The 23,777-nt window shown below is 40.5% G+C and overlaps 1 protein-coding gene across 1 annotated transcript in view; it reads left to right on the top strand.

Annotated features, from left to right (window-relative positions):
* Nucleotides 1-23,777, top strand: part of LOC126199286 (protein KIAA0100) — a 340,503-nt gene that overhangs the window by 293,274 nt on the left and 23,452 nt on the right. Inside the window, exons 34-36 of the mRNA XM_049936105.1 lie at nucleotides 17,071-17,218; nucleotides 19,767-19,860; nucleotides 19,972-20,162. Coding sequence (XP_049792062.1) covers nucleotides 17,071-17,218; nucleotides 19,767-19,860; nucleotides 19,972-20,162 — 433 coding nt within the window. The remainder of the gene's footprint in view (nucleotides 1-17,070; nucleotides 17,219-19,766; nucleotides 19,861-19,971; nucleotides 20,163-23,777) is intronic.

Here is a 23,777-nt window from a genome sequence, read left to right as displayed (position 1 = left end):
CACACCTTTGATTGGGAACTCTAAAGGTATAGCAGAGGCTACTCAGTATATACAGTAGTTTTTCTCTGTGGGTATCCCACAGTAGTGTGTTGTCTTTCTAGAGCCCGAAGAATTTAGTCTCGTTGACCTGTTCAATAACTTTTTTGTCTGTGACTAATGATTCTATATGTGCTGTATGTATCTTTGCTGATCAGCATATCATGTGAGTTGTTTTCTTTTCATATTAAGTAAGATGTTTTCATAGAGCAAGTATACGAGCTTTACGTAGCTGTCAAATAAGTCAGCTCTCATCTGCTATGAAGAAATGTTCCGAGAGAGGAGGTTTGTGTCATCAGCAAATAATACAGGAATTGTTGATGGGAGGTCATTAATAGGGAAAAGAAAGAGGAGGGGGGGGGGGGCTAAGGTTGACCCGTGACGAACTCTCGATGCAAGTAGTATTGTGTCTGAATAGCTTGTTCTTCCATCAAGTCTTGTTATTTCTACCAGCTACCCTCTGTTTGAGAGATACAACTGAAACCATTTGTTACAGATGCCTCTTACATTATAAGCATCCCGTTTGCGTAGGAGCAACATATGTTTGCTTGCCAGCATAGGTATTGCAGAGTGGAAGATGGACACTGATCTGCACACAGTCGACCACTTCCCAATTTGGGTACAGGAGAAAAACCATAAAGGAGCCTGCAAAGTGGGTGCTCATCAGTCCAAACTGGATTGGGTGGGACATTAAAAGTGTGAACCACCATGCAAGTGAGACATCCTTACCAAAGGCCTAAGGGCACTGTAAAAGACAACCTATCCTCTGATGGAACAACAAATGCCTCAAAATAATTAGGTACAGGCAAGCTGCACTGCAAATGTATGAGGCCAGCCATAAGAAGGGGACCTAGAAGCTTTTTGGGTTGTTACGGTGAAACCACAGTGAACAATTACAAAGGGCAGAAAAGGGCCATGGCAGTAATTTCTGAATTCCATTAATCATTCCACACCGGACACAAGAGGACGGGAGTGAATCGGGAGGTTCTCTGGTAAACGCAGGTCGACATCTGCTTCTGCCGTAATGGACAGGACTGTTTTAACTTCTCCAGCTGACAGCACAGGCAGTATCTAATTGTTTCCATAATATATCATATGATGGCAACAAATGTACCTTGTTCGTAGACCAGAAAGAATATGCAGAGAGGATGTAACTGAGAAGAATATAACAGTCACTTCTGTATAGTGGAACTGGAAAACATCTTGCCTGCTACTAAGAAGACAGCTCCAGGACCAGATGCTGTTGCATATCTACTTTGTATAGTTAATGGACTTTTTAAAAATAATTTTGTGATGTCTTCAGTTGACATTTTCTTTCCTTGATGTATAGTATAGTATGTTTTGCCAGGTGTGTAAAAAATAAATGAAAATCCTCTATGATCTTTTTAACTGTACATGGTCACAGAAACTATATCTAGACTACCCCCAGGGACCCATAACTCCTTTGTTAGTACATGCATGGTGAACAAGGGGTACCTGCATGGTCATAGTCCCCTAACAGGGCAGGGATCACACAATTGCTGCACAACCTGTCTCCTCACCACACATACCAATGTGTAGGTGCCTGTTCATTTGTGGGCACCAGGACTCTGAGCACTGGTCATTATGCCAGTTGGCCTTTGCCCTACGTGGGTGGCATCCGTGAGGAGAAAACTAGTTCTGAGTAGGCAGCATCATGACAGGTATTTGGATCATGAAACAACTGAAGTTTATCAACAGTGGCCACAAAGCTCCAGCAGGCTCTTCAGACAGGCAGCCATTCAGTGCAAATTGTTACGACGATAGGAACGTGCCTCCTTGGCCGCATCACAGGTGGAAAACAAAAATAAACAACTCGGTTCCTAGTTTGTAATTGAAAAAGTGGAAAATATTGAAAATTTATTTGGAAAACCCTCTTACCTTAGTAAATTATGAAGAGATTCCATCTTAATTAAGACAGCAAATCTTACCCTTTTATGGGTATTATTCTCTTGTAAACAATTTAGTGATTTACCTGCCACCATAACACCCATAAGAACCTAACATGGCACAGGGATTAATTTTATCACCAGGTTTTAATGCAGGAGATGAATGGAAGAACTGGGAAGGCAAGGGATCCACTTCGTACATCATGTATGTTGACACCCGCCAGACAACAAACTTGATACACGTGCACTCATCCTCAGTTTTAAGAGAGATTTGACTCCAGAGAAGGTGAAAATCGTGGTTTACCACTGTTGTGTGATTTGATATTTCCCACTGTGATTCTTTAAATACTTTCCAGTGTATATATGACCTGATTTGTGGATACTGTGGCCAGCCACTTCACAACAGTTTGCCATGTGCTACCATTTATCTATGTGAAATTACAGAAATGCCTAACATCTCCAATTACCAAAGTGTTCTATGCTAATCAAGGAACACTAAACCTGTGCACTGTAGATCATAGATTGCCTGTCATACACTGAATATCAGAAAAAATATGATCATTCATATCCAGTCTCAGTGATATAGACTTACACCATTACTGTGGCCAGGTCAGCAGCAGTACCCGAAGTATTTAATCTCCCGATGTCGACCTTGGCAGTTGTGCAAGTAAACTTGACTGTAAGGGCAATAGGACCTCCCCTCTCCTGGGTCCTGTGCCACCATCTTCCAGAACCACTCTTTGCACCCAGCCAGAAAAGCAACATCCTTCTTCGGTGTCCACCAGTGATGGGTCTCCCGTTCAGGAACCCCTCTCCCTAGAAATACATATATAAAACCTGACATTGGCCCGTGGCTGAATCAACTGTGGACTGTAGATTCCAGGGCTGCCCACTCTTCTTCTGCTCCTGCACCCACAATTGATAATCCCTCACAAAGCTCTTACCTGCTAGAAGCTGTGAAAGAGAAAAGGAAGAAATCTCGGACAACACTACCTTAGTGACCTTGAAGGTACCAGATGGCCCCCATGCTGTCAAACTCCAAAACAACATTTGTTGATGTGGTTCCACTCCCACAGTAACAGTTGGTGATCATGGGACACGATATATCATTCCGCCTCTTAACACCTAACTGAAGCATCCTAAACATATGACCCAATGCAACTGTAATGGACGTTACTGTACCTCGCCAGAACTAAAATAACTAATTTACCTGTGTGCTGCAATGTGCGTTACTCTCCAAGGAACACATTTTACTGATGATCATTCTCCAAACCTTTGAGTTTACCAAGCATTTTCTCAGGACTGTACTGGCCCCAAGAAAGCGTTTGGAGGACTCCGAATGTTGGTTCACACAGATGTTGGTGAGTGGATGTTCCTTCATACCACGGATAACAGTGCAAGTGTAGCATTTATTTACCTCCAGGCAAGGTACTTACTTACCTTGAGATGAATGCTTTACTCCAAAAACTAACTCACTCTCTCTCTCTCTCTCTCTCTCTCTCTCTCTCTCTCTCTCTCTCTCTCTCCCACACACACACACACACACACACACACACACACACACATTTACACTCTTTTCTCCTAATTGGCGATTTCAGTGCACACCCCCTCACCTTATGTGCAAGAGTACCACTTCATCTAGTAATGGCCTCAGGATTGACCAGCTTCTTTCTAGTCGTGATGTGTGGCTCCTCAATAACGGTGCACCTACAGGCTTCAGTGCCACTTGTAGCATCTTTTGGCTATTGACCTTGTGATGTGTCTCACCCTGTCTCGTGGTTTAGCTACAACTATCACTGCCTAACAGATTTTATGACAATGACCACTTTCGGGTGGTCCTGTCACTTCCTTGTCACCACCCAGTGGAGGCACAGTCCATATCAATTCAGGCAGACTAGGAAAAAATCTTTCCTCCATAGTCTTGGATGTTATTGAATTTTGCATATGTTAAAATGAAGGACTAAGTCAGGAACATGTAATTTTTTTTTCCTCCAAAGCAATTTCTGCTCAGAGATACAGCCCTCCAGAGATGACAGTGCGCATACCATTTTGAATTTGCGAATTTTGGAAAAAATTTTAAAATGCTTTATCTCTGAACAGTTTTAGATATTTTTTTAAAATTATTGTTTGAAAGATAATTGCTTTATGATTACAAAGAAATCCTCCATTCGGACTTATCTGTCAAAGTTGTTTTACTACTGTGTCCTGAACATTTTAAATTTATGTTTCTTTTTCTTTTTTTTTTTTTTTTTTTTTTTTTTCAAAAATGCTGATCCATAAAATTTTGAGTATTTTTCTGTTATTGTTCTACCTTCCCTGAAAAGGAGAGTTTTCACTTCTAGGTTGAACAGGTTTTATAAACAATTGAAATTTTTGCCATACATAAAATCTGTTTCATTATCACATAACAGGCTCATAAAAATCAAAACCTAGCCTTATTTAACATAATTTTAGTTTTGAAAGATGAGTAAGAAACTCATTTTTCAAGCATTTTAGATAGTTCCAAAATGTATGTGAGATATCCAAAGACTTAAAGGTTTCAATTTATACGACTTCTGTGCACTCTGTTTTGTACTGAAATTAGCCAGTCAATGAACTAAAAATGTGTTTGTAGCATAGTGCTTCAGCAGGCCTCCTACACCATCACAAGGCCCCTTCATGTGACCACTAGCACTGTATACCCAGTCAGTTGGCACAAGCGACTTACTCAATTCAAACAGCTGGTAACAATTTTTAAAATGACTAGGAGCACCATCAGAAATAAAGATGATCTTCTCTGCCCCTGTTTGCACATTGCTAGCAAAGCATGTGCTGAGTCATGTCGTGTGTCATCACTTATAACTGCAACACTTGTGGTCTTGTTTTGGAAATATGTCACTCCTGTAAAAATTGAAACCATGCCATTACTCCAATGATACCCTTGTACTTCTTGTGGGAAAATTACAGACCAGTTCTCAGCAAAATCACAGTGAAGCACTAAACGTAGTTCTTCAGCCTGTACACACCATTTCACTTCTGCAATGTGTTACTGCTTTCACTGACCATTTACCAAGTTCATCAGTGAAACTTTCAAAGGCAACAGTTTTCTTAATTAGTTCATTTTCCTCCCATGTCACATATGTAATTTCTGCAGAGTTATCTGCTACGTCTTCCAGGCCAAGTGTCTGTAAAGACAGTCCTCCCTTTCCAGGGCAGTCACCACATTCTTGAAACAAACAAGTCTCTCGCTTTATGTCACAGACTACTAATGACTTCACACATCCAACCAAGGTGTCATATGTCACATGCTCCAATAAGTCCTTCAAAGTTACCACACAAAGTTGAAAATTCACGCAGTACACAGATAAACAGACATCTCTAGGTGGGTGTGGAAGTACCCACTTATGTCAGAGTGCATAAAATTTTGATCTTCGAATATGTGAAGTTGTATAGTTGCTTTTATAAACTGCAAAAGTTTCTTTAATACTGCAGTCATGTCTCTCTTCACTTTCACAATTTTTTGACCTTCAACTGTTACAGCTATTGTGTCCTTTTTGTTGACACTCTGGTAAGAACAATCCCATTTATCTTCCAGATAAAATGACTGCAATATTTGAACTTGAGCTGCTTCTACAGGATGACCATAATAGGGATTTGGTCTTCCAAAGACTCCTTTCACAGACCTCACATTTCTTGATTTGTCTACCATGTACTTTGATACTGATGGAATGTGGTTCAAAGCTGTTTTCTTTGAAAATGTCTCTGGAATAATAGTTAAAACTTGTGCCTTTTCACTGTAGGATGCACAGTGTTCAGTAGCTGAATTGATATTTGTGAAAAACTCCTGGTGAGAGGTGCGAGAGTGCTTTGGTTAATTTTCTTCTGGAGATGGAATTTCTACTTTGAAGAGTGTGGTCAGTTTAACTGTAGTGTATTCATCCATAACTTTAGTAATTTCTCTGCACTTTCTTGATTCATAGAGCTTATGACTTGACTTCAATGATGACAGTTCCTTAACAGGACTAACACCTACCTCTGTAGTTGACTAATTCACAATATTTAATTCTTCTTCTGTTGGTACAAAATCCCCAGCATCTGCACAATGGGAGGCTTCACCTAGTTCAGATAATATCATTGTTGTTATTCTGTCAAAACATTTAGAACACAGAAAGTTGTCACTGGAAACATCTTCACTTTGAAACAGAATCTTCAAATGAGAACACTTACTCCCAACCTGAACAAAGTCTGTTTTTTTGTTTGTATTATATATTACTCTTTTATGGATATGCATATACTCAGCACACTTCACTCTCCTGTGGCCCCAGTCAGAAGACATTTCAAACAGCCCTTTTCACAAAACACGCTGCAAGTGTGTCAACTTCCAAATCCCTCACGGAAACACAGAACTCACTGGCTGGTCTCAGATTTCTTAGAAGCCTCTTCATTAAACGTATTAGCACTGAACAACTACAATACAGAAACCTGCAATGAACAACCACGACAAAGAAACTGACAAGAAACTACAATAAAGTGTAAGAAATTTCTACAACAATGAAAGTGAAAAGAAATAACTGTAACAAAGAAATTAGTAAAAAACAACTTCTGCGAAGACATACATTACCGTTGGAAGTTAAAAAAATGATTTTTTTTAAAATAAAACCTGTCCAGCTTAAAAATGGGAATTCTCCTTTACAGAGAATATAGTACTACATGGTACTAATCAACATAAAAAAAATCTTACTTTTTCTGGATAGGCATTTTTGAAAAAAAAAAACGATTCTGTAAACCATAAAAAACATTCAAAAGGTGACAGTGAAAGAACTTTGACAGATATGTCCAAACTGAGGATACCATTGTAATCATAAATCAATTATCTTTCAAATAAAAAAACACAACAAAATATCTAGAACTGTTACAGAGGTACAGCATTTTTAAAAAAACTTCAAAATTCGCATCTTCAAATGGTGTTCGCAGTGTTATCTTTGGAGGCTTGTACCTCAGGACAGGAATTTTTTTGGAGAAGACAAAAAAACTATGTGTTTCTTACTTACTCCCGATTTTTAACACATGCTAAATTCCATAACATCAGAGACTATGAAGGCAACCCCCAGCCTGAAGTGATATGGGTTATGCCTCGACTACTTACCAACTGGACTCTTCAAGGAGGTAATTGGTAGTTGTATACCTGTGCCATCACCTTCGCCTCATCTCTGTCAGATTGCAGCAGCAATGTTGGGGCAGACTTCTCCTATGTGATCACTCGTGTCACCAGAACTGCTGTCCCCCTCTTTAAGGACCTACTCTGCTGCCAGCCAGTACCATGGTGGACCAAAAATATTGCAACAACAATTAAGGATCAGCAAAAGGCCCTGCAACATTTCAAGCAACTCCTTCGAAGATCGCCCTCATCACTTTTAAGCAGCACTGTACTAATGATAGCTATTTAATTAAATGTGGTAATAAGGTATGCTGGGAGTATATGTCTCGTCCTTTGATATCTATGCCTCTTCATACCAGGTGTGGGTCATTCTCCACAGTCTGTCGGGCTGGCAGGGATCAGTAACTACACCAGTTCTTGTACTTTCATGGTGTTATCTCTACCAATGTGTTGGTTCTTGCGAAACACTTCCCAATGCACTTTGTGACTATATCAGTGTCTTCCTCTTACACAGGTACTTTTTGAATGTTATCCTTTACCCTCCACCATGCCAAATTATGTAATGGAACATTAGCGGCTGGGGACTGCTTGAAGCTCATTAATTATCAAATGATATGGCTCCAGGCCCCTGATAAAGATTCATAATCAGATGGTTCAACAGCTGATTGTTACCGAAAGACTTCATCTGATCAGTGTATTCAGCTGTGTACCTTCACAGTCACAAGACAGTATTATTGTCCCAATTCTTAAACTAGGCATAGTCCCAACATCCATAAATGGCTGCTGACCATTTAGCCTCACCAATGTGTTCTGCATAATGTTTGAAAGGTTGCTAGCTTGGTTCTCAAATCATAGGGCCTTTTGTACTCCTATCAGTGTGGTTTGTGGGAGAGGTGATCCACAATCAACCATATTGTTAGGTTGGAAACAACAATCTGACAAGCTTTTTCTAAATACCATCACCCCATTGCATTGACCTACATAAGGCATTCAGCACCACTTGGCACCATAAATTTTAATTACCATCCATTATTGGGGCTTTCAAGAAGCCCTGCTGATTTTTTATCATCATTTTCACCTCATTTGTTTCAGGTAAGAGTTGGTACTTCATACAGTTCCCAGCAAATCCAAGAGAATTGCATCCTTCCAGACTCTGTGCTGAGTGTTACACTCTTCCTGATCATCATCAATGCACTAGTTACTTCCATCAGACATCTGGTCAATCCCATGCTGTTATGTTGAGGACTTTTGCATTTTGTGTAGCTCCCAGTTTGTACCCTTGGATAAATGCCAGCTCCATGGCACCATTTGATGGGCCTCTGCTTGGACCCTTTCCCTTGGGTTATGGTTCTCCTCTGCGAGAATGCAAGTTGCGTGTTCCTGTCATCATACCATGGTCCATTCTGATCTAGAACTCTACTTATCTACCAAGCACTTGGACATTGTTGCACAGTCCTAATTTTTGAGACTCCTCGTTTGATAAAAAGCAAATATGGCTAGCCCCAGTAATCAACTAAGGACTAACTGCACGCAAAAACGTAATGGTCTCTGCTTCCTTGTTGACACCCCTTTAGGTGCGGATTGTACTACTCTCCTCCATGTTGACTGGGCCAAGTTCTTGTTGCAGTTGGACAACGGTTGCCATGTTCGTGTTTCAGCAGTATCTTCAGCTTTGAAATTGTTGCATCGAATCCATCATTGTGGCGTAAGACTGACCACTGACACCTTCTGGACTAGTGCTGCTGAAGCAGCGATTTTCTTTCTTCAATTCCAAAGACACCAACTCTTGCTTACTTACACAATAACCGTCTGACAATTTTCTTATCATCCAACTTATAAAATTCGTTTTGCATACAAGGTGCATCAACCCCCTGACAAATGCCATCCAGCCTTTAAGGCTCACTGCCACACTTTCGTTTGAACTCCTTATTACTCTCCGTGTGTTTTTCCACATACACCCTGCCTTGATTAGTACCCAGCCTGCGAATTAGGACTGAGCTATCCCAAAGTCCCAAATGACATTTTGTTTTCTGTTCATATCAGTTCTTCAGCACCATCAGAGTACTACCGTTATTTACACTGACAGCTCTAAAACCACAGTTAGGGTGGAATATGCTTTCTTGCACCCACCATTCAGGAACAAAATTTGTTACCAGGTAGATGTAGTGCTTTTTTAATTTGTAATAAGTGAAAGAGTAGTCTTCAGGTTATTGTTCAGTGTTACTCTTATCACTATGTGACATCCGCTGTAAGTGATCTTCTCTCTGCCGTTGGTCGTACATTCTCCTCAGTGTCTTTCTCCAGATCCCAAGTCAAGTTGCTATCCCAGGGATGATGTGATGACCATTTGGCTAGAGAAATGATTACTCACCCAACATACTCTTTGATGATCCAAGGTGTGGATTTGCAGGTGCAAATAAGACATCTCCTCTCTTGCAGGTAGAACCACATGTGATAGTCTACTGCCCCCTGTGATTCCCCACTATGAAGTTCCTATTTCTCTTCCTCCTACAAAGAATCCATTGTTCTTGGCATTAGTATTGTTTCAAAGTCTCAGTTTTACAACTCCTGTGCGCCGAGTGGTTATAGTTAAAATGCAGCTACTTACGAAGGTCCACTATGGGCTGTAATTATCATATTTTGGCAAAGCTTGTAGATATGCTAATACATTAAGTGTGAAACTGATTTACACTGGAAAATAATTAGTTCAAATGTTGGCCACCAGGTGCATATTTGGTGCTGTGAAGGCAAGAAAGGCGTGTATAGAAATGTTTCCATATGTAATTGATTAGGAAAGGAAAGTGGGCAGAAAAGGTAACAAGTGGTAAAGGCATAATGTTGATTTTATTATTAACCTTTGCTTGCACAGTTAGTTCAATATGAACACCAGAGACCTTGACGAGATGCTGCGTCTGTAAAATGGTGTGATCAACAATTGCTCACAGCAGTTCTGGTGGATTCTAAGCACCATGTTCCTGTATACGGGCCTTCAGATCAGTAGAGAGCAAAGGTGTCTCTGGTGATCATGTTCATTTAGATATTTGCAGAGCCAAAAGTCTGATGGATTCAGATCAGGTGATCTTGCAGGCCGTGCCTCTGCAAAACCTCTGGAGATAACACATTCGTGATAGGTTGCATTAAGCTGGGCAAGCAGTTTGAAGTGTTTCCACATCTTGTGGTAAACAGTGGTTTCCAAACCGTTCCTCTCTTCCAAAGCAGGACTTACATGCTGCACAAGGAGATCTCAATAACATGGAGATGTCACAGTACACCTGACATGCCCTGTAGGTGTATCGTCTTCAAAGAAGAACAGACCAAGAATAAAAGTGCTTGTGAATCCACACCACACATTCACATATGGTGAGTGCAAGGACTTACCCCCAAATTCAACAGTTCTCTGTGCTCAGTGCACCCTGTAGGGTAAAATGTGCATTGTCACTCCATAGAATGTTCCCTGGCCACATGTCATCAACTTGGTTCAATGCCAGAAACTGAAGAGCAAATTCAGAATGTTGCTGCAGATCATGAGGTTTCTGTTGCTGCACTATGCGGATCACAGGATCTTGTATTAGTATCAGTGTAAAATAGACAGCAAAACTTTCTGTATTGTTGAACTTGTGATAGCCATTTTCGTGACAGTGCACGAGCACTAGCGCTATGCAGGGCAGTTGCTGCATAGTCACTAGGATACCTTCCTCTTCCAGGTGTTGCCCCCAGCTCGCTCACACTGTAATTTCTGCCATTCATATAAAACTGTTTCACTAACAGCATACAGTCTCTCTTCTCAATATCCATATGTACACTCACATTATAAGTCATTAAATGACAACGTGGATGTCATACATTCATACAAACTGTGTGCAGTGACAGATTTACACATGGTGACCAAAATTTGAACTAATTTTTTTTTACCAGCATAAATCGCTTCCACATTAACACATTACCATATCTACCAATGTTTGCTGATGTACAATTTTGTTAATAAACAAAACTGTCATTAGAGATTCCCAAACAACCCTCACCAACTGCACCAGTGCCAACTGAATTGTGATATAGTTACAGTGTGAACCGTACTATGAAATTTGGTGTCGTAGGACCTTATTTCTCCGAAGAGAACAGGAGAGCCATCACTGTGAAATCTGGGCATTATTTGGCCATGAAGCATGAATTTCTTGTTCCAGAAATTCATCGCCCATGCATAAATCATCAAAATGTTTGATTTCAGCAAAACAGTGTGACAGCACACATTTTGAATGTGTATATGGCTGAAGTGAGGAAGTTGTTTCCGGGGAAAGTGATATCCAACAGAGGAGGTGGCTGGCCGTGCTGCTCTGCTGATCTTAGTCCACATGACTTTCTCTTGTGCGGCTCCCTGAGAACAAAGTTTACATCAATAAGCCACATACTATCGTTCTATTTCAGGTTGAGAAATTTTGTGCAGAGGGTCGACAAGTGTGTTGAAAAAGAAGACCAGCCCTTAAAGGACATTATCTTTCACAAACAATTTTTTTTTTTTTTGTCAAGATTAGAATACAAGATGAAAACTGCTATATCATAAAATGTCATGTCTACTGTAAATTCAAAAACCATCAGATAAAACTGAGTCTCCCTGTGTAATAATAGCAGAATAGTACCTTCATAAGTAGTTATCAATGTGTAGTTCTCATTAGCTGCGTAGGAAATGCTTGTGACTGCTAGTAAATGATCATTTTATAAGAGTATTACTGAGGAAGAAACTCATTTATAGGAAACTTTCCTTCATAGATAAAACCTTGCTTGGTGGTCTGCACTGATTGCTTCAGGAAAGGGGACTCAGTTAGCTGTTCTGTTGTTTTCTGGGATAATGCCCTAAGGATTCATCTACCAACACAATGAGTGTTGCAGTGCTGAGCTATATGTATCTGATGGCAGCTCTCAAGCAGATGAGATGTTTGTGCACAAAGACTTTCTTCGTCTGCTCTGACTCCCACACTGCATTGTGTCCAGAGATGGTACCAATCAGTGAAACTTGTCCAGATTATCCAAGCTGCCCCATTTACTCTGCAGAAGCATCCCAATTACTCTACAAAAGCGGGGTAAAGATGTGTCATTTTGTTGAGTATCGGAACACGCCATAATTCACAGTGTAAAAAGATTGCAGACACAACTGCCAAACAGGCTTATGATGAGAATGCAGCCCCATGTCGTCAACTATGTCTCTGATGAAGGCAGTCATCGGTGTGTGGGAAAAAGAGTAGCTGGATAACAGTGAAAATAAACTTACAACCATCCAATCAGACAGAATGAAATCATCCTAGTTCTCCTCTCTATCGGACTTTGCCACTTTACCTACGACTAGCTCCTTTGTCGTGATGTGCCTCCAGGATACAATGCATATTCCATCACTGTAACAGTGTGCCCTGTTTTAACTGAATGTTGCTTGTATGGTTATAAGACAACATTAAGTGGTTTGACTGGAGACATGCCCTCTATTTTAAATGATCTTTGGATGATTGTAGTGTGGATTTTAAAATATTGTGGGTAATCAGCCCTCACTCCACCTCAAAAGTAATTATGGAGCACTTTTAAATTTGCGAACAACTGGCTCCTTCCTGTTTCTCATATTGTTGATCATCCAGCTATCTGTATCTAAGAAAATGCTTTAGTGCCTTTTATCCAGACTATCTTTGTTTCATGAAGTAATATTTTGTGTATTTAACTTAGGCATGTGTCAGTACACAAGCATAATCACACATGCCTTTATTCTTTGTTTTAACAAGATTTTTAAAAAGAATTAGAATATTTTTAAGCAGCTTTTTGTGTGTTCTGCACTTGCCCATACAGTTTCCACTCTGGCACTGTGTTGAGTCAGATGTTGTTTTGGCATTGATGGAGTTAGCAGTGGTGGGGAAAGGGGGGTGAAGATGAAAACTCTCCCACAGATCTGGCTCAGAAGTGTAGTCCTTCAGCCCTCCAAAACACTGATGATGTAACACATTCTCAAGCAATCTGCTAAAAATAGTTCAACAATATACCATCACAGTAATATTTTTATTAGGTAAGACACTTGTTGCACAAACGCATATATTCATATTCAGAAAGGACACTAACTACTATACCATTGAGTGCTGTAAATCCCACATCATCATCAGTAATAGCAGTGGCAGCACTAGCATCATAATCCACTTATCTTGCCAAAAAGTTTTAAAGTGCATCAGTAGTTTCTTGAGCATATGAATAGCATGCGTCCTAACATCCAGAACACTGTTGCGATAGAGGCCAAATGAAAATTTTATTTTTAGATGTTTGTAGTAGAACATGAACGAAATGGGCAACCCAGTATCTCTGTAGGCCACAAGCCAATGCACACTGACTTATTTCTGTGCATGGAGATTCTACCATCAGCCCAGAACTACAGCTTTTCATATCATAAACCACTTGGATTTTGTATAAAAAGTCTGAAATATGTGTTCAGAATGTATGGTTGTAGAATCAAGGCACTAAGGTAGTTCTATCAGAGAAACAGGAGCACAACACCAAGATGTTCAACAATCACTACATCCTTGTATTGCATTCCTTCCTTTCCTAGGCAGACAAAGCATAAGATCTATTTTCTGACCACTCAAAAAAGTTAGTTAAGATGTTCTGCCCAGCTAGTGACAGTTTGGTCTCAGAGTCCCTGGAATTTGCACTGTCTCTTGTCAGTGCAAAAGGAATTATATCAGCCATTTACTTGTAAAATTCCCAAAGACTGTGCAGAACATCAGTGGCACGTTAAATATTAGTATTCTTGTGAATAAATATAAACATATGTTTGGTGATACAAAAATCTTGTCCCACAAATTATCCTACTGGGACTCTGTCATCAAATAAGCCATAAAAATCAGAATGTGTAGCAGTAACTTTAACTGTGACAGATACTTCAATCTCAGTGGTACATGGAAGAAAGCAGTTGACTTGGAGAGACTATGGAGAAATTTCCCAAATCATTTACATTGCAACAAGTGCCACTACCATCACAGATATCAATACAGTCTCTGACACTACGACTTATGACGACATAAACCGACCAATCTTTGTGGTTGTCTTGCCAGTATTGAAAGTTGAACAGTGGTTCCATTATAGCTACTATGTAGCTAATGTTTTCGCCTCTGGGAAAGAATTTTTTATCAGTGAACATACTGGAGTAGGGTTTTTCATATATGGGTCTGTGGGAAACATATAATACAAAAAGGATGATGTGAGAGGGCTACAAAAACCTATTTTAAATGATGATGTGGCAATGGTAGTTATATAATTACAGGGGTCTCTGCTAAAGACTTTGGCTGGTGCAATGTAAAGTGTTTGTGAGGTTGTGTAATATGAAGAACATCTCTCTATTGATTTTGAGCTACTTTATCCATTTTGATAGAAACTAAAAGACCACAAAAATGTCCTTGTTTGCCAGGGTTATGGAATTTGTATAAGTGAAGACTTGTGATGTGACATGCATTTCTGTAGTCAATTAACATTACAATTTATAATTTTTCATAGATACTTTGGTTGTATGGTGGGAGGGTGTCACATCCAATACATTCCAGTTTTTCATCTATGTATACATCTGCATTAACACTCTGCATGCCACAATACAGTGCACGGTGGAGAGTAACTTTCACCACTATTAGCTATTTACTTTCCTGTTCCATTCACAAATGGAGCAATGGGAAAACAGCTGTCTATGCCGTATGAGCTTTAATTTCCCTTGTCCTTGTGGTTGCTACATGAAATGAATGTTAGCAGCAGTAGAATCATTCTGCAGGCGGCCTCAAATGCCATTTGTCTGAACTTTCTCAATATTGATTTGTGAAAAGATCATCATCTTCCCTCCAGGGATTCCCAGTATTGGAGTTTATGAAGCATTTCCATAATACTTGCATGCTCATCAAATCTACCAGTAACAAATCTAGCAGTCTGCTTCTTAATTGCTTCAATGTCTTCCTGGTGGGGATCCTACAGACTCGAGCAGTAATCAAGAATGGGTTGCACTAGTGTTCTGTAAGTTATTCCCTTTATATATGAGCTACAGCCTCTCAAAATTCTGTCAATAAAGTGAAGTTGAGGATTTGCCTTCCCTACTCTCCTCCTTGCGTGCTTGTTCCATTTAATATGGCTTTGCAGTATTATGCCTCAATATTTAATCAACATGATTGTATCAAGCAGCTTGCTATTGATGGTGTATTCAGACAGTACTGGATTGTTTTTCCTACTCATCTGCACTAACTTACATTTTTCTACATTTAGAGCAAGCTGCAATTCACCACACCAAATAAAAATTCTGTCCAAGGCATCTTGTACCATCCTAGAGTCACTTAACGATGACACCTTCATGTACACCACAGCGTCATCAGCAAACAGTCACAAATTGCTGCTCACACTGCTTATTAGATCATTTAAAGTGCAAATACAGTGTTTGTTTGAGGATCTGTCATGTACTAAAGTATTGGCTGTCCAGCAAAAGAGTCCCCGATTTCAAAATTAAATATCTTGAAGACTAAACTCAATAGATGAGTGTAACAAACAGTATATGTATTGTGAAATTGGTAATAATTTTATACACAAGTTTCAAAATAGTTAAAAAAATCTGCTAACAGGTGGTGCTGTATTGCAGTATGTAATGCCTATAAATAATGTGCCACAGCTCAGAATGATGACTTCCAACTTTGAAACAAGAAAGGATATTAGCATACTGAAGGCAGCAGTCTGAAGCTACTGTTTGGGATGTGGAATGCAGCAGAGGGATTATTTCCTGTTTTTTTGTGTGAAACTATCTCTAGTGAATGTTGCATGGCAATTTGGAATAGTTTGTCACCACACAGCTAGTGTTGGTGGATCGACCAGCCACTGAGTGTTCATGCAAGATTGGACCAGACACACTGCACCAACAAGTGTTCCAGTTTCTTTGCATTGAATTATTGCAAACTCACTAGAGGAGGGATGGACTGCCCTCCACATTCACCCAGTCTGACTCGTTGTGACTACCTTTTGAGGGGCATGGTGAAAAATACTGTTTACTGGAACCATCATACCATGCTGGACGAGATTGAAACTGCAATCTGTGTGGCATCTGAATCCATTCCCATTGAGACACTACAGGGTGTGATGGAAACTTTTACTGTCCATTTACGCCACATACTGCGAGTGGGGGACATTTCAGATAGTTTGTGGTGTGATTGCAAAGACTGCTTGCAGAGAATGAGTTTAATAATAATAATAATGGCATGTGACAAGGGCCTCCCGTCAGGTAGACCACTTGCCTGGTGCAAATCTTTCGATTTGACGCCACTTCGGCGACTTTCGCGCCGATAGGGATGAAATGATGATGATTTTCTCCACTTCCTGAGTGGAGAAAATCTCTGACCCAGCCGGGAATCGAACCCGGGCCGTTAGGATTGACAGTCCGTCGCGCTGACCACTCAGCTATCGGGGGCGGACATGAGTTTAATTATGCACATGGATATTTTATGAGCTGCACAGAGTAGACTGTCATCTGTTAGCAGCTTCTAGAACTAATTTGAAACTTATGTAGAACTTCTGTATAAAATTCTTACAGTTTTCACAATAAATTCACTTTGTTGTCTCTTCTATCAATCTTAGTTTTCAAGATATTTAATTTTGAAATCGGGGACTCCTTTGCTGGACATCCTGTATGAAGAAGGCTGTGAGAGAGTATTAGAGAATATGCTTTGAATTGTAGAAAAGGAAATAATGTGAGTTGTTGATTGAAACTTCATAATTCAGATTATAATTATTTCATGCATGGCATTTTATCCAAGTACATCAACAAATAAAACATAATTTCCTGCAAAAAAGTCATATTTGAGCTTTCTAAACGTGGAGCTTGTTAGTACGATTCCAGTAAGCATTAGAGAATGTGTAATTTAATTATTTGTGTTATTTCTCCACATTCATTCATAACATTCTGTTTCAATCAGAATATATTTATTTACTATCTGGTACTTGATCACCTTTTAGGTACACAAAAAATTCCAAGAGTGATAATTCTGGTGAGCACCTGTTGGAACTTGGCTATATTCGGATGACTAATCTGCTACCAAATCAAGTGTATAAGGAAGTATTGTCACCCACTGAAATACAGAGCAATATGCCAGTGGATAGAAAGGTAAGCTACTTGAAAAGAAAATGCCAGAAATGACTCCTCACCTCTATGATGTGCCACACACCCTCGTTATACATTACCCAAAATTCACAAACCATCAATCCTGGACATCTCATTGCAGCTGGTTATTGTGCTCGCATTGAAAAAAATTTGGCCTTCATTGACCAATATCTATAACTAATTGCCCAGTATCTAGCCTATCACATCAAAGGTACCAACCACTTCATTCATTGACTGTACACCATCCACACTTCTTTATCTCCTGGATCCCTACTCGTGACTGTTGACACTAACATCCATCATATTCATGATCTTGCTGCTATTGAACACTACCTTTTCCAACATCCTTCAGACTGCAAACCCACTACCCCGTACACCTTATAAATGCAACCCTAACACTAAACTACTTGCTGTTTGAAGGGAATGTATACAAACAAATCTGCAGCCCAGCCATGGGCAACCACATGGCACACTCCTATGCCAACCTGTTAATGGACCATCTATCGAAAACTTTCCTAGCCTCAAAAAACCCCAAACTCCTGGTCTGGCTCGGAATCATTGATGACATCTTCACGATCTGGACTCAGGGCCAAGACACCCTGTACTTATTCCTTCGCTACCTGATCACCTTCTTTCCCAACCACTTCACCTGGTCCTTCTCAACATAGCATACCACTTTCCTGGATGTTGACTTTCTCCTCTCTGATGGCTCCATCCACACCTCTATTCACTTTAAACCCACTAACCACCAACAGTATGTGCATTCCGACAGCTGTCATCACTTCTAAATCAAAAAATACTTCCCATACAGACTGGCCACCTAGGGATGGCATATCTGCAGTCATGAAATTCCATTGCCCAGTTTGCTGAAGATCTCACATAGACCTTCGCAGACAGGCACTATCCCCATATCTAGTTAGCAATCAGATTCCCCGTCCCATCCTCTCACCGCCCCCAAAAACCAGCCACAAAGAAGTACCCCGTTTGTCACCCATTACCACCCTGGACTGGAACAACTGAACCACATCCTTCACCAGGGTTTTGACTACCTACAACTATGCCCTGAAATGAGGAGCATCCTACCCAAGATGCTTCCCGCCCCTCCTGAAGTGGTCTTCCCCTCCCCCTCCCCCACCAAACCTCCACAACATCAAAGTCCATCCTTGTGCCAGTGCCACAAGTATCACATTGCTGTGGCAGACCCAGGTGTGAGACCTGCCCAATCCAACCACCTAGCACTTCATATTCTAGTCTTCTCACAGGCACATCCTACCCCATCAGAGGCCTGGCCACATGTGGGTGTGGCCATATCATATACCAGCTCCGCTGTAATCATTGCACAGCCTTTTATATTGGTATGACTACTCACCAGCTATCCACCAGGATAGACAGCCACCACTAAACTGTGGCTAAGAACAAAGTGGACTATCCTGTGGCACAACATGCAGCTGAACATAACATACTTGATTTCAGTGGCTGCTTCACAACTCAGATCAACTGGATCCTCCCTTCCATTACCAGCTTTTCTGCAGATGGGAGTTATCCTTACAACACATTCTCACTCCTGAAATCATACCACCCTCAGCTTACAGTAACTTGCTGTCCCCATACCCCTCTACCCAACAGTTTTCACCCTTTTTGTCATAACACTTCCTCTCAGTTCATGTCTCCTCATCCTCATTGTGCAACACACTCTGCCAATGCACCCACCAGTGTTTTCTCCTTCTTTGCTCCTCTCCTTTTCCACTACCCCAACACCCCACCTCTCCCCTCCCTCACAGCCTCCTGACACTGCACCTGGCGACCCTGTCCCACTGCCTAGCCCTGCATGCCCTGCCAGGCAGCACTGACTCCTTTCCCCTTCACCTGTACCTTCCTCCTTCCTTGTTCCATTCCAGATTGCAGTTTCTGCTTGACTCAATGTAGCTGCAATCTGGCTGGAGTGACTGGAGATAGTGGTCATGAGTGCGTGTGGTGAGATTGCTTGTTTGAATATATATCTTGTGTGTGTGTGTGTGTGTGTGTGTGTGTGTGTGTGTGTGTGTATTGTTGACAAAGGACTTAATGGCCAAAAGCTTTGTGAGAGTCTTTTTGTTGTGCCTATCTGTGACTCAGCATCTCCTCTATATGGTGAGTAGCAGCTTTCCTTCTCGTAATATTGTTACATTCCATCCTGGATTTTCCATTGTTTAATAGTAGTTTCAAATAAATTAAAATAATCAATATCTTCCAACAGCAGTAATCTCAGCAGTCTTCTTGGATAACATGATGATAAGAAACTGGAAGTTGGAATGTCCTTTTGGCAAGCACTCAGAACTTAAGGTTAACACACATTCTGTTGAACTGATCATGTCTATTCATTACTCTTGCACCCCTACTGCTGTTCCTTCTCCATTACGCACTTTATTGACTCCTCTTGATATATATCATATCCCTCCAGTCTTACTCCTCAACCACTTTCTTTCTTCCTTCATCATAGATATTTGTATGTGCACTCATTCTGTGGCATTCTAGGAAAACTGTTGTGCAGTGATGTAATGTCTCTTTCCAGAGAGCCATCAGAGTTTTTTGCCGTGAGAAAGCACCTGTTGGAGGTATATCAGTTAAAGAACACTTTGAGATCAATGTTGTTCCAATAACAATAGGTAAGTCAAACATATCTTTATATCAGTATCATCATGTTGGTTTTACTGAAATTTATTTTATAACCTAATTAGAAAGTTTACAAAATACATTCAACAATATTATTTTACTAGGTTTGACAAAAAAGTTTTTCAACACTATGCTGAAATTCTGCTTTCCGGAAAGAGACCCTGACACAATTGAGAGGGATGGCACTGATGAAATGGAAGCAGAAAACAAAGGAAAGAAGATAAAAGGAAAGAAAAGCAAGGAAGCAAGTTTTTATGTTCCCATTGAACAGAAAGATGATGTTGAAAAGATGAAGGTAATGGCTTAACTTTACTAATTATACACTCTTCTCTAAGTTGCTCAGCACACCTCTGGTACAGCATTGGAGTATTATGGTATTGTGTAATACACCACTCATATATAAGAGAGAGAGAGAGAGAGGGAGAGAGAGAGAGAGAGAAGTGAAATTCTCGCACTCAGGCTTCACGGTGAGCGTGATTCCTCACATGCCAGTGTCTGTCACAAAATTTTGTCTGGCGAGTACATCTAGCAGAAAAAGGACGTTAAAGAGTGGCAATCTGGCAACACTGTAATCACATGTATGGTAACTACTTCTGTCAGCACACGTTAGTCATGCTGTACATTTGGTGCAGTGGATAGAGTTTTGGGTTAGCATTCAGGAGGTCGATGATTCGATCCTGGGTTGAGGCATATGTTTTTTATTTGGTAAATGTAGTCCAAGTGGTACAGTATATGGTATCTTTTTTGTCAACAGTGATTGTGGTGGGTCCTCTAGAAAACATTTGTACTTACATACTACAATTGTAGAAATGGAAGATTGATCAAATTTGAAAGAAGCCCTTTTCACGTTATGGGTATGAATTTATTCACACCACTTCATCTGCTACCTGCAAAACCAGTTTTCTCTGTACCCTCCTCCAATAGTCCCATAGATTAGTACCAACTATTATTCTTGCTTCATTCAGGTCCATTACATTTTATTAGGGCCTTATGTTACCAGTATGACCAGCAACGTGCTTTTATTATTATTTTCTATGGATGGGATTGTGGAAACATCCCATCTGTTACCATGAGGGGAAACAGTGTAATTCGAAACTGAACATTTCACAATTAGTGGTGTCGGAATGAATCATGCAGAAAAATATCAGTCAGAGGGTAATGGACATTAGGTAAAACAGTGCGCAGAACTGACAGCGCGTGTATACTGTATGCGCTGTCCACCAGACAGGGACTGCTTTCACGCAACACTTGCATCCTGCAGATAGCCATCAGCGGATTGCAATCTCTGAATGGTTCCAACTACAGGACACCAATGATGACTTCGTGAACATCATAATGTGTTCAGATGAAGCAGCATTCACTCGTGAGGGTGTCTTCAATATGCACAATGCTCACCATTGGTGTGAGATTAACCCGCACATCAACCACGACCATGGATACAAAGTTCGCTTTGACATCGTCTGGGCCAGAATATTGGGTGACAGGTGTTTAGGCCCCTACATGTTGCCTGACGGTAGACTGCATGAAGGTATCGTGCATTCCTCTCAAACTATCTGGTCGCTGCGCTTGAAAGATGTTCCACTACATGTTCGGCAGAGGATATGGTTCCAACATGATGCTGCACCTCCACATTCTGGAACTAATGTGCGACAGTATGTAACCTCCCCCTCACTTATCGACCGTAATGACAGTGAAAAATTAAACCGCGTGTACCTAATGGAAATTTGGGAAAAGCAATCGTCACCGAAGTTAATCTGTCGGTAAAGAGGGAGGAAAGGGTTACATCTAAATGAAAGGAAAAATGCAAATGAAACTGGTGGAAATTAATTTTGAAAAGGGGTAAAGTTAATAAAGAAAGCAAATGTGCGGCCGTTACGTTAACAATTAACTAGCGGTAATTAGATATTTGAGATTTGGGGGAAATTACGGTCGCCAGTCCTAAGGACAATTACTATAGTAACTGAAAAAGAAAGGTAATTACACATATAATTAGCACTAGAAGCGTGGCAACTGAAGGTTGACATGTGTAGTGTGAAAACTGAAAGTTTGTCAGAAGTAATAAATTTCACTGCACTCTGACTTAATTTAGCAAAAGAATTAATAAAACTGGAAAATTGAAAGTTAATTTAGTGACTGAAATTAATAAGAAGCTTTCTTTCTTAAGCACATTGAAATTCAGTAAAATACGGTTAGTCTTGGACTGCCTCAACAATCATTTCAAAAGCTACTTGAATCTACGCAATTTAGAAATAAGAGATTTAGCTTTGAACTTGAATTAAATGATTCTGAACAATTAACAATAGTAAAATTTAGTACGTACCAAGCTGAGCTGCAGTCACAGGTAAGCTAAAGTACGGTAACAAAACTCGCACTCTTAATTTGTGCTTGTGTAATCTAAATATTGTACCCAGCTATGAATACCTTAACTGAACTTTGAAATTAAAGCAGTGAAATCTAATGATGCTGGCGTTTGAATTTCAACGACACTCGGGCTCATTTCGGAAAAGGAAGGGACCCTGCTTGGTAATGCAATTGGGACAATGAGCAACAAAGGTTCATGCTAAGTTGCTGTAATTTTGCGAGGCAAATGGAACAGTTTGAAAAGCTGAGGTCTGCCATACAGTTCTGAAACTTTACGTGCTTTTAGTCTTCCTTGTTGGTTGATTGAAGGTATGAAGTCGTCGATCGAGGAGGTGGCGACAGTCACTCATTGTCGGCCGTCGCTGTTGCAGAAGCTGGATGCTGGCGCGCCTTCTTCTCGACACGGTCACCAGACAAAACGGGCTCTTGATGTGCGCCAGCTAATGCTTCCCGTCCGCGACACCATGTCAGAAACTATCATCGCAAGTCGAGCGCAATTACATGCTGCCAAACCCCGAAAGCGCGGCAACTCGCGGGAGCGTCACACAACACACCTGCTCCACTCGTTACTCCAGCCAGACCCCCCCCTTGCTGCCCGCGCTCCACGCGGCAGAGTTAACACTACCAAAGATCCTACACACTTTGATTCTTCACACGACCTATCGATGTAATCGTTCGATAGCAGTTTTCCCTAGGCAAGACCCAGCGTAAAAATACAAATAATATATACATCGGCATAAATGCATAAATATATATATACAGATAGTAAAACAAGTACAATATGTAAAGACACAGAAATGTCATATATTCAGTTAACAAAAATAAGCAAAACAAATTTATAGTACAATAGATGGAAATAGGAGGATATGCATTTCCGGCGTTACAAGTATTTGGACAGAAGATTTCCAGGGAAATGGCTCAGACGTGGAGGTCCAGTTGTTTGGCTACCAGGTTCAACTGCCCTAAATCCCCTGGATTTCTTCCTGTGGGGACACCTGGAGGAGCATGTGTACTCTACTCAGCCGACGAATGTGGAAGAATTGGTAGCGCGTGTTCATGCTGCTCTTGTTACTGTGGATGCAACTTTGCTACAAAGGGTCCAGAGCTGTACGATTCGGCAAGTTGTGCAATGTTTGGACGTGCAGGGAGGTCGCTTTGAGTATCTGTTGTTCTGAGGACAACGTATTCTGTTGTGAAGCTCATACAGTCATTAATATGGACATTATTATTGTCACTGGTTGCTAATGTGCAACATCTGAGCGCTCATATTAAATGTAGTATAGATGACAAGTAGATGTTGTGTTATTGTACTGTGCTATCATCTTTAACATCTTGAAATTGATATTCTTTTTGTAGTTATTTTGTCCTATGACAAGTCACTTGTTTCAACTGTCTATTTCTTATTTGTCTAACCATGTAGATGATATGTTTAGCATTACAAAATGTAGCAAATTTAGGATACATGTGGCCTAAGAAATGTTGTTCTTATAGTATGAAATAAGAGAAAGAAATTAGGAAATAAAAAATATGCACCACAGCCCATGACCGA

The sequence above is a fragment of the Schistocerca nitens genome, chromosome 1 (genome assembly GCF_023898315.1).
Source record: "Schistocerca nitens isolate TAMUIC-IGC-003100 chromosome 1, iqSchNite1.1, whole genome shotgun sequence".
Taxonomy (NCBI): Eukaryota; Metazoa; Arthropoda; class Insecta; order Orthoptera; family Acrididae; genus Schistocerca; species Schistocerca nitens.
This window is presented reverse-complemented; position numbering and strand designations above follow the sequence as displayed.